The sequence below is a fragment of the Bos indicus x Bos taurus genome, chromosome 3 (genome assembly GCF_003369695.1).
Source record: "Bos indicus x Bos taurus breed Angus x Brahman F1 hybrid chromosome 3, Bos_hybrid_MaternalHap_v2.0, whole genome shotgun sequence".
In the NCBI taxonomy this organism is placed as follows: Eukaryota; Metazoa; Chordata; class Mammalia; order Artiodactyla; family Bovidae; genus Bos; species Bos indicus x Bos taurus.
This window is the reverse complement of record NC_040078.1, coordinates 27,748,144-27,760,315: the sequence shown is the minus strand read 5'-3', so window position 1 is coordinate 27,760,315 and position 12,172 is coordinate 27,748,144. Positions and strand designations below refer to the sequence as shown.

At 45.2% G+C, this 12,172-nt stretch overlaps 1 protein-coding gene across 2 annotated transcripts in view; it reads right to left on the bottom strand.

Moving 5' to 3' along the window:
• CASQ2 (calsequestrin 2) overlaps positions 1 to 12,172 on the bottom strand; it is a 70,604-nt gene that overhangs the window by 16,164 nt on the left and 42,268 nt on the right. Inside the window, exons 6-9 of one of the 2 annotated variants that reach the window (XM_027535904.1) lie at positions 10,150 to 10,280; positions 8,703 to 8,748; positions 2,401 to 2,409; positions 2,107 to 2,161 (exon numbers count right to left, since the gene is read on the bottom strand). In XM_027535904.1, the coding sequence (XP_027391705.1) occupies positions 2,107 to 2,161; positions 2,401 to 2,409; positions 8,703 to 8,748; positions 10,150 to 10,280 (241 nt within the window). The remainder of the gene's footprint in view (positions 1 to 2,106; positions 2,162 to 2,400; positions 2,410 to 8,702; positions 8,749 to 10,149; positions 10,281 to 12,172) is intronic. The other variant, XM_027535906.1, reaches the window with a different exon arrangement.

The window sequence follows — 12,172 nt, the reverse complement described above, 5'->3', positions numbered from 1 at the left end:
ACCTACTCTGTGTCAAGGCACAGACAAGAACCAGGTATATATTGATGAATGGGACAACCGTCCCCTCTTTGTGGCCTCCTACTAGCTCATTGTGCCCTCTTCAGCAGTTTGTTGAACTTCTCTGACCCGCTACTTCCTTATCTGTCTTTATGAATGAATATATGAGAGGCTGAGGCAAATGCCATACAAATGTATCTTACCCGGAACAGTGGTTCCCAAACCCCACAGGGCATCAGCACTTGGCTCAGAGCTTGTTTCAGTCAGTCCCAGGTGGCTCGGTGGCACTGTTGGGTTGGGAAACCCTGCCCAGGCACCTCATTGTCTGGCTGCTTAGCCATCCTAAAGGAAGTTCCCTGCCTTCTCTGGTTGCGTTTTGGATTGCCCCAAGTCTTCCAAAACACACTTCACAATCACCGCTTACCCTTCCCTTTGGGAAACTTTATTTACAGAGCACTGCTGTAGGAATCCAGAATTTTACCACCTGCAAAATTAATTTTTCCTGCCCTTCACTCTCCACTGGTGTTAAAAAGAGTGAAACCAGGAAAAACTTGACCAGCTTAACACCCATTTATAGGGTCATTTTGTACTTTAGAAATAAGCTGCTTGTTTTGCCCAGTTCTCATTATTTGGTGGAATATTTTCTATGAAATTTCCCAAGCATAGACAATATTTTGCAGACCAAAGGATACACAGTTGTTATTTTAAGGTAGGATTGTAATTCATATAGGCTAGATCACAACATTGGTAAATGAAGTTTAAATGTGAACAGAAATTTACCTCCCTCCTCCTATACACAGGGGCTTCCCTGGTAGCTCAGATTCAATGCACGAGACCCTGGTTCCATTCCTGGGCTGGGAAGATCCCCTAGAGAAGGGATAGACTACCCACTCCAGTATTCTTGGGCTTCCCTGGTGGCTCAGACAGTAAAGAATCTGCCCACAATGTGGGAGACCAGGGTTAGATCTCTGGGTTGGGAAGATCCCCTGAAGGAGGGCATGGCAAACCACTCCAGTATTCTTGCCTGGAGAATCCCCATGGACAGAGAAGCCTGGTGGGCTACAGTCTTTGGGGTCGCAGAGTTGGACACGACTGAGCGACTAAGCATAGCACCCACATACACATCCTTAAAGCCAGGATGTTTTAACACCCTCCTCCTTAGTCCTCAGTGCTTCTTAATAGGCAGCTAGGCAGAATGAGGTTCATACTCACTTGTGCTGTGCTTAGTCACTCAGTAGTGTCCACTTCTTTGCGACCCCACGGACTGTAGCCTGCCAAGGCTCCTCTGTACATGAGATTGTCCAGGCAAGAATACTGGAGTAGGTTGTCATTTCCTTCTCCAGGGTCATACTCTCTTGCTGCTGCTGCTGCTAAGTCGCTTCAATCATGTCCAACTCTGTACGACCCCATAGATGGCAGCCCACCAGGCTCCCCCGTGCCTGGGATTCTCCAGGCAAGAACACTGGAGTGGGTTGACATTTCCTTCTCCAATGCATAAAAGTGAAAAGTGAAAGTGAAGTCGCTCAGTTGTGTCCGACTCTTGGCGACCGCATGGACTGCAGCCCACCAGGCTCCTCCGTCCATGGGATTTTCCAGGCAAGAGTACTGGAGTGGAGTGCCATTGCCTTCTCCGGCATACTCTCTTGCTGCTGCTGCTAAGTTGCTTCAGTCGTGTCCGACTCTGTGCGACCCCAGAGACGGCAGCCCACCAGGCTCCCCCGTCCCCAGGATTCTCCAGGCAAGAACACTGGAGTGGGTTGCCATTTCCTTCTCCAATGCATGAAAGTGAAAAGTGAAAGTGAAGTTGCTCAGTCGTGTCCGACTCTTAGCGACCCCATGGACTGTAGCCCACCAGGCTCCTCCATCCATGGGATTTTCCAGGCAAGAGTACTGGAGTGAGGTGCCATTGCCTTCTCCCGCATACTCCCTTTGCTGTGTGCATATTTGAATGTGGAATCATCCCTAACAGGCTACCACCAGGGGGCGTTCGTTACCTTGCGGTTTGCGGAAGACCGGAAATGACGGAAGAAAGGGTGAGGGCTGACAAAAGAGAGAGGTCAGTTTTGGCTTAAGGTGTGTAAGAGTGGGGATGGGGTGTAGGGTTCCTACCTGGGTCACTCCTCTCCGCAAAGGCCACAATATGGATTCCGTTCAAGTCATCTTCCTGTGGGAGAGAAGAATCAAAGTTACTCTCTTGGGTGGAAAGATACCAGGGAGTGAGTCCTGGACAGACTCAGAGGCTGGAATGAATATGGGAGGCGGTGGAGCGGGGTGGACGCAGGGGCATACATTCAGGAAGGGAATACTGATGAGCCGCGGGGAAGACTGTGGAGTTTAATCAATGGGTTTGCAAGACAGGAAAACACCAACCACACACAGACATTAGCATGAAAAGGGCCTCACTCCCGTGGGCTGGAGGATCCAGGAGAGCAGCAGTAAAAGGCAAAATGAGGAAGAATGTGAGTTTGGTTCATCAGGAGCTCCAAGAGCCACAAAGCATTCTGGACACACCTCCGCGAGTGCATGTGTCAGTCTGTGTTTCAGGAATTCACCGCCAGCAAATATAATCAGCGATATACCAGATTACAGAAACTTCCGAATGCTGCTAACAGATCCTGAAAATGTCCTCAAACAGGTAGCAGACAAGACTCTATGAGATAAGTGAGGATGTGGGTCTGTTTTGTTCACACAAGAATCTACACCTGTGTAGTGCTTTTGTTAAAGACATCTCTTATTGAAGAAGCAGAACCTGTGTGGTCAGTAAGGGGCGCTTTGCTGTGAGTGATCTCCCAAGTTGTTTCCTTGGGGTCCTTTCTGCTTGCCAAAGCAGGATAGATCCTGAGAGTGGGCAGCTGTAGGAAAACTCTGGAATTTAGACTTAGGGAAAGTTGAGGGTGTGACAGTAAAAGTGTGTGTGGAGGTTGGAATGGGGTAGAGAATCTAGAGAGAGTGTTTCAAATCCATGGGCAACCAAGTGCATCTCGTGTTTCTCTGTCTGAGCAGAAAGGACCATATATGCCCCCTGTGTCTCTGCACTGATTATTCCTGCAGAAGGAGCAGCAGGAGCTTGGAGGGGCCCCTCTTATGAGAAATGTGAGCCTCAGGAGACCTGGTGAGGAAGCCGTGTGAGAATGGGGCACCAGGGACAAATCTAAGTGAATATGATTATCGCTGACACCGGCCGAGGGATTCACTGTGCCCTGAATGTCATATTGGAATCATCCTAGGGAAAAAAAAAAAACTCTAGGCATCTCAAACCTCTCATGATCTCTGTTTCCATTTCAGTTGATTTTAATGCTGGTGCAATCCTATCTAAATGCTAATTTTTTTTCCTTTGAGTTTGGAATGGACAAAAACCTCCAAATGGTCTAAGAGAGATTACATGGAAAATATTATTATTAAAAACAAGAGAGTGGGCACTGCCATGGTCAGACTCTGGGGAATTGAATTTTACAGATATGTGTGTGCACGCATACGTGAGTACAGGTTTATTACACAAATCTGATGGCAACCAGAAGGGGAGTCTGAGCTTTCCCTGTTTTACATTTGCTATTATCGCCAGACAGAATATCCTGATCAGTTCTCATTAGGCTACCCTGTGACTCTGTCTCCTGTCATCAGTTGGAAGTAAGCAGTGTTAACTCTAGGAAAAAGGCTTCATTTCTGTGTACCCTTCTACAGTGCATTTAGAAATTAGTTTTAGAATTAAGAATCCATGTTAATTTGCTAATATGGCTGTCACTCCCAGGCCTGCGATGGCCCCTGGATGAAGAACCATAACCCAGAGAAAGAGCCTTTTTCTTTATGGATCTCAAAGATTCAGCACACAAACCTGTATTGAATACCTGCAAAGAGGCAGTTGCTTTTCAGTGCCAGGTATTTTCCGTAATCTCACAGAGCAAGAATCCATGGTCAGGCCGGTAAATCAGGGCTACTCAGTGTAAATCCAATGTGCAAGGTGAGGGAAGAGCCAAGCTGACCGTGCACTGGCCTGAGAACACCCCAGGGGCTTTCTCTGAACCCCACAGCCTTTGCTGTGCAGATCACGCAGTTAGTCATCACATTGCCTTGAAAATAACCTTTTTAATTGCACAAATCTCTCTCAACTGGATGGCAGGCTCTCTGAAGGAAGGGATTATGGCTTAAAATAATAATGATGGTGAAAATGGCAACAATGATATTTGCCACTTGCCACACAATGTATTGGTACTTTGTAAATACATTATTTCTGAATCTCAAAGACTGATTCCTATTTAATGCTTCAAGAATTGAGTGACTTACCTAAAGCCATGGAGATGGTACATGACAACTGGGATTCAAGCCAGCTCTGTCTGACCCCAAAGTCCATTCCTTTTCTTTCTCAATGACGGGGTCGCAAATAGGCCACTGTGACATAAAACTGTTTTGGCTGAAGGCATCTGAATTCCTGAAATCCTTTATCTGCCTAAAAGCAGAGCCTCCCCAAGAACTCAGTTGTCATCACTCAGACAGACATTATCACAAAATTATCGTATCTGCCATCTATTCTCCTAAGGGCCCATTTATCATTCAAAAAAAGTCATTTTGTTCTCCCAGAAGTGCTCCTCTGCCCCCCACCCCGCCCCCATTCCCCATTAAGATGGTGTATAAGCCCCTCCTTGAGTCACGTTTCTCCCATGCATGAATAGCTAATTAAATTTGTGGTTTTTACCTCTTGCCAATCTTTTATCAGTTTCATTTGCAGGGCCTAAGAAATAGACCTAAGAGGGTAGAGGAAAATTTTTCCTGACATGACCAACAAGAGAGAGAATGGGCTCTGCTAATCTATCGTCTCTCCACAGGCTTTGCAGAAGATGTTGCAAATGCTGGTCTTTCTTAAGTTGAAAGAGGCCAAGGAGGGGCTTTTAGGCCAAGTGTCTGAGCACCAGATCCCCCAAAGCAGTGGAAATTTGGGAGTTACTGTGATGACTACCTTAGTGTAGAGTTGCTAGCACTTTGTATGTCCCTCTGTCATAGCAGCAAACGTACTGGACTGGTGTTCTCTTATTACTGGGGCTGTTTCGTCTACTCAACCCTGAATTCCTAAGGACAGGACAGCAATGCTTATTTTTATAACGTGATTAGCACAGTGTAATAGGTTCTTCTTAATGTCTGTTGAATTTTTTTTTATAAAAAGAGTATAGTGATAAAAATCTTACATACCTCTTGAAGAAAATTAGCAAATATTAGAGATACCAAGGAGAAATGGAACATCAGTTACCCATCAATCAGATATTACCATTGTTCATATTTAACTCTGTTTCCTTCTAGTCTCTGTTGAACGTTTGCTCTCATGTTGAATGAAGAGATGCAGAGAGAAGAAAAATAGTTAAAACTGTGATTCCCTAACTAAGGGGCAATCAGTGATGTACGGGTTCCCTGGAGGAGATCCCTGGCCCCCTCTGGGAACGACTTTCCTGTTGCAACCAAGGCAAGATTCTTTCAGAAAGAACTGCTGAGTCCCAATTTCTGTGGGCTTTTGCCGAGGACTGTGGCTGACAACTGGCTAGGATGGAGGGCCGGTGGGGAGGCAGAGTCTCAAAGCAGAGGGACAAGTCAGCACTGAGTCTGGACACTCGCTGAATATTCTAAGTAAATAAATAGCTATCTGATTTACACACAGCAAATATTCCCAGTATTTTGGGAATAATAAGTTATATTTTCTGTGATTTACTGCTGTAAAAACCTGTACAGTTGGGGAGAGAAGCCAGTCAATGGTTGCTTTAGCCCGACCTGGTTTTTCTATTTTATTTAAATATCTTGCAATGTCTAAGCAAGTGGGTGTTGAAGATTAAGATTTTGAAGTTCACGAATTGGTCACTTTCCCCAGCCTGTGCAGTGTAAGTTGCTGTGGCCAAAGAGCCCCTGAAAGTGGGTACATGTGGATGGGATAGGGACCGAGTGGCTTCCCCAAGATCCTTCTGACAGTTTGATTTCTGTTCCTCTTTCAGGATGCGAAGATAACCCTGGGTGGCCTGTCCTGCCCTGTCTCCCTAGTTGGAGACTTGGATGAGGGGCTGGCTAGGGCTTCTGGGGATGTCATATGGATATTCCACGATGGGCTGTTGGAAAGGACTAAACCCTTCTGGTTGCCCTTTTCTCTGCCTGGTTGAATTCAATACACAGCCCCTTTCCAATTAGAAAGCAATTGAATATATACTAATGTGGAAAGTGTGAGCCATCACTTTTATTTTATAGTATAGCAAAAGCTATAACTTATTCATTAAGTGAAAAGAAAGCAGACTGGGTTCCAGTGAAGCCAGATGGCAAACTTCCTTTCTGAATATCTGCCTCTGATACGGGAGAGGGAGTATTTCTTCAGAGCAGTGTGCAGGGGGGTGATTTGAGAGATGTCCATGATCAGAAGGAGGGGGCAGGACTGTCCTACAATGGTGGTGTGGTTTTGGGTGGGATACTGCTCTCTCAGTGAGGAAAGGCCTGAGAGAAGGATTCTACAATTTTGCAGCATTTCCCTTCCAGGAGCCTAGAGACTTATCTCTTAAGAATGAACAAAACAAGAATTAAAGATAAAGGCATAGCTGAACAGAACAGTAGTAATCACTCTCAATTTGAAATGGTACCTTGTCTCATGAAAGACAAAGACAGACCAACAACCTATTCCAGATTAAAGGCAACTAAAAAGACATAACAATCAAACACAAGCCTTGGATCAAAGTTTGGATCATTCGCCAGGAAAAAACAAATGTTTTCTCTTGCTATAGGATATTAGTGACGACTGGTCAATTTAAACATGGAATGGTATTAGTATTAACTTCCTGCTTTGGATAAGCATACTGTGATTCTGTGGGCATCGCACGTGGCACTCGCAGTAAAGAACCTGCCTGCCTAAACGGGAGACGCAAGAGACTCTGGTTTGATTCCTGGGTCGGGAAGATTCCCTGGAGAAGGGCACGGCAACCCACTCCAGTATTCGTGCCTGGAGAATCCCATGGACAGAGGAACCCGACGGGCTAAGGTCCATAGGGTTACAAAGAATTGGATACGACTGAAGCAATTTTGCATGCATGCACACACTGATTATGTAAGAAAAAGTTTTTGTTTTGATACAACTTCTGAAGTGTTTAGGAGCAAAAGGGAATTGGGTCTGCTATTTACTCTCAAACAGTTCAGAAAAATTCTATATCAAGAGAATGTAATAAAGCCAAATGTTAACATTTGGGGAATCTGGCTAAAGAGGTCATGAAATTTGTTACACTGTTTTTTATAGGTCTGAAATTGTTTTAAGTGAAAGGTGAGAATATTTTTAAAAAGGAATATTATTTTTAAATCATTGTTATACCATTTTTGTTATTTTAAAATCCAATAACAAGACCTCCTAAATTTTGAAAGGTTTAAATATTAGGAAAAGATGTTTCTATTGTGCTGTGTTGCTCTTAAATAGTCCACTCCTCCAGACTGAATCATTTGCCTTTGGTGTGAAAGGTTTGTTTTACCTTCAGATATCCAAAGAAGTTACATGCCAGTAAAACAGAGAGTGTCAAGTTACTCCATGATTCTGTTCAGCTGTCACTTTAGACTCTAAATTAGAGAATTAGTAAACACAGGCTTCCATGTTAATCTCTTTCTCCCTACCACCAACCCTTCTCTCCCTCTCCGCCAAAATGTTGCCTTATGGGGAGATGGTCCCCTCTAGGATATGTGCTGGAGAAAACAAGAGATTTGGTTCCAGGTGGTCTAAATTTAAGTCCCCAGATCTAATGCTTATTAGTTATATATCTTTGAGTAATTGATTTAATCTGTGTGATTGTCAGTTTTTCTAGGAAGCTAAAATACTACTTGTTTTATATCACTTTCCAGAACTGTTGAGAGATCCAAGGGGCACGTGAAATGCTTTGAAAACAGCTTCACAGACTTTGGTTGTGACTGTTTCTGAATTCTGGCCCTCTTTATAGTGCCAACCCACCTGACATATTGTCTGACACAGACCTCGGGGACAATCTGACTTGGCACTTTTCAGTGCCTTGAGTTGGTATTTACAAAAACAGCTACCACGCACTGATGGAGGACCCACTGTGTCTGGGTTCTTCATACCTTTCATCCCCACAATAAGCCTGATTTTAGACGCAGGAGCTAAAGCTCAGAAAGGCCACGTGATTTAAGGTAGGACACAAAGCGGCTCAGAGGTTAAAGTGTCTGCCCACAATGCGGGAGACCTGGGTTCGATCCCTGGGTTGGGAAGATTCTCTGGAGAAGGAAATGGCAACCCACTCCAGTACTCTTGCCTGGAGAATCCAATGGATGGAGGAGGCTGGTGGGCTACAGTCCACAGGGTCGCAAAGAGTCAGACACGACTGAGCGACTTAACTTTCACTGTCTTTCACTTTCACAAAGCTAATAGGTGGCAGATTCTGAACTTGAGCCCAAGTCTGAAATGCGTGGTCTGAGCTGCTTCTACCTGTGACCTTGGGTTTCTGGTGGCCAGTGAATGAAAGCCAGTAGTCACTCTAGGAAATGAGCTCAGAGATAGAGTAATTTTGCCTAGTGGCCAGCCCAGGGGAACGGAGTTGTAACTCAGTGTGATGCTGTCCACATGTCAAATTCCCCACCACCCCAGACACCCACTCCAGGCAAATAAGACTTGGTTTGAGGTTTGGAACTCAAAGGGGTATTCCTCTTGGGGAATGTACTCATCTCTGCAAGGCAGAAAGAGTTTGCCACTTTCTTACCCATGTTTCAAACATATCTTCTGGGCGCAGGCGACGTAGAGTGGGTCTGGGGGGAAAAAAAAAAAAGATAAACTTCCTTGAATAGAGATGACCTCAGCTGACACCAAAGCCCCAGCATAGTGAAATGTAGGATAAGATGTTGGTTCACTTTCCCAAGTCCGACATAATTGTTTTCTCTCTTAAGGAAACAGCAGATCGACCCTGTTGTGTGTGACACAGAGCTGGGCCTAGAGGTTTATTCATAGGCCCATTTGAGCCCAGGATTATAAAGTCTATCACAGATAATGGGTCACAGGGAATGGGGTCACTTATGCCCGGGCCAAGAAGCCCTTTCCCTTTTCACTGATAGGGGACACTCCTGAGAACCCTGAGCAGGCCCAGAATCAGGAGACCCAGAAGAGGAAACAGCCCAGAGCTACAGAAGTTTTATCACCAGGGTGATCCATCAAAAGCCCTTGAGGGAATGTTTGGAGGAGCAGGTCGGATCTATCTTTTGCTCAGTTTCAACTTCTTTTTGAATGTTGGCAAATACTGTTAGCCTTGTTGGTATTTATTCATCCGAGTGCTGCTTCCCTGTGGGGACCAAGGCCGACCCAGTGATGGAGTCATTATGCTCCACGTTCAGTGAGCCCGTGTGACCGTGAGGAGGGGAAGGTGGGTGGATGAGGCGGTAAGCCCACCACCATGTTCCATGTTCTGGTATTGTCTCTCCCTTAAGAGCTGAGGTCAGCAGACTAAATACAGATGGAAGGTCCAATCCAGCCAAGGCTGCTGTTTTTATAAATAAACTTCTGTTGGGACACAGCCACACACATTTGTTTACATATGGCCCATGACTGTTTGCTCACTACAACGGTGGAATTGAGTGCTTGCAGCAGAGACCATCTGGCCCACAAAGCCTGCAATATTTATTTTCTGGCCCTTTACAAAAAAAGTATGCTGATCCATACTAGTGCTAATGGTATCAAATATTCCTCTCCCAGAAGTTCTATGCACAAAATGTTCATCCTTGGCTTCATTACTCAACTACCCTGAGCCCAATTCCTTGATCTGTAAAATTCAGATATAATTTGTTATATCCCCCATAATGTTGAAGATTAGGTAAAATAGCTTCCCAAAGCCCCTGGCATCATACTTTAGGATGCTAACATTAAATCACTATCATTATCATTGTGGAATTTTACTTGTGACATCTTACTGTATGAGGTGATTTCTTCACTGCGAGGAGGTGGTCTAACTTTGCTTGGAAATGTAAACCCATATTCAGAAAATGGAGCCACTGATCAGTGACCAACAAAGCCACACTGCCAAGTTCAGTTCTGCTGGGGTACTAACTCCAGGTTGTTGCTCTTGGGGGTCTGAAACGGTGGGACTGAGAGGCTTGTCTCCATCCCCCAGGCCCTGGATCCCCACTGCTGCCACTCCCTGCGTGCCATCTGGGGCACACCTTTGGTGCTCTTTCACAAACTCCACGAGCTCCTCTTCTGTGTAGGGTTTGTCAGGGATGGCAATGGGCTCGTCCATAAATGGCTCGTAGAAGTCAACCTCATTCATCTTCAAGGACAATTTCTTTGCAACCTGGAACAATTAGAAGCAAGACAATAGTTTCCTTGAACAGCAGTCTAGAGTAGCAGTGGGTTGTCCAGCTACAAGTCTGTGTGTTCTCTGCAAAAGACATGGGAGTGTATGTGTGGTTTTAACTTAAATGTTGAAATGATAGGAACTCAACACCTAGGCCTGGCCAGACCCACCTCCTTTTGTGATCAAAGGACAGATAGAGAGGAAAAATCCTCTCTGGCAGATGAGATCCAGTCAGGGCCAGAGAGCAGTCAGAATGGAAGGTGGGAAATTTAATTCCATAATCACCATCACTGAACTGTGTTTGCCAGGGCCTGGAGGAGGAAGCAAATGTCAGCAGATCATGTTCAGTGTCCTGGGATGCATGGATTTAATTGAACCGATTTTGATAGACCAGGCAGTTGATGGAAACCATGTAAAGTACACAGGTACTCAGAATCAGAGGCCAACCCATTAGTCTGTCCCCGATCAGCTCATAAACTGTAATTACTATTTCAGTTGAAGCATTGGCCTGAGGGCTGTCTCTCAGTCCTGGGTGTGTCTGATGGTTTCTGAGCCTCTGGAAACTGCCTGGTTGGTTACCTGTCAGAAGGTGACTTGCCATCCTGGTTTGTCCAGGGTGGAGGGGTTTCCCAGGATTCAGACTTGCAGGGCTCATGCTGGGAGAGTACCCAGCAAGTGAGGATGAGTGGCTTACCCTGTGTCAAATAGAAAGCACAGGGAGCCCGCCTATAGACTGGGAGCTGTGTGCTCTCTTGATTAACATGGCTGTGCAGTCTGGTCAGGACAGAATGGTTGCTGTGTTCACCGGCAGAGCTGCTGAACTCACGTCTCCTTTTGTGAAATGATTCGAGAGGCTTGGAATGTGCAACGCTCTGTAGAAAACCAAATGCCATTCTTTTCGAGTTCAGAGCTGTGGTCCCAGAAAGCACAGGGATGAACAGTGGTTCCCTTGAAGCTAAAGAGGAATTGCCTAAGAGCTGACGCCCTGTGGTGGTAACCAACGGTGCAGAGGCCCAGGGCAGCCATGACTAACTGGGGAGGCGGGGGACTGGGTGTTACATAAGCGGTTACACAAGGAGGTCCATTCTGAGCCAACACTGGTATCCCTATGGCTTTTGTCATCACTTGCTATTAATTCCGGGTCACTGTATTCCGTAAAGACGTTTTTTAAGGACTTAAGGGAAAGCAACACTCACATGCTACTCAAGAGCTAACAAAAACAGCTGTGTTAAGAGCCAAAGTCTGTCAAAGGGATTTAATGGTGATGTTGATTTTGCTTTAAGGGACAAAAAGGTGTGGGGTTTTCTCTTTTTTCCCTCTTCTATGGTATGGGGGTGGTGTGGATGATGGGGTGGGGAATGTGGTTAGGGAAAGGGGAGGAAAGAGCAACCGTACAACCATGGGTTGGGCTTACACACAGTTCTTCACAAAGGCCCTCGCAGAATGAGCTTGAAAATGACATTGGATTCTGGTGTTCTGAGTTCACCTACCACATATCTTAGGAACAAGGGAACTGTGTTTGTAGGAGGTGACCAGATGAACAAAAACAAATCATAGCAAACACATGGAGTGCTTGCTGTGTGCCAGTTACTGTTGCAAAGTGTTTAAAGTTGATTATTTTTGAATCTCCACTTTGTACGAGGTCAGAGCTATTATTTTACTTATTTTACAAATGATGAGCTTGAGGCACAATTTGAGGGTGAATTGTTCAAGTGGAGTGTTCTGAACTGCCAATTTGCCTCCATTCCAACTTTCCATTTCATTTCCTTCCAAATTACCTTTTCCTTGACATTGTACAGAAAGGAATTTATGTTCCTTTAAATATCAGATTGGCACTGTGCATGGTGTAGGGAGATGTTTCCTTATTCCTCTTGTAACAGGTTCTCATC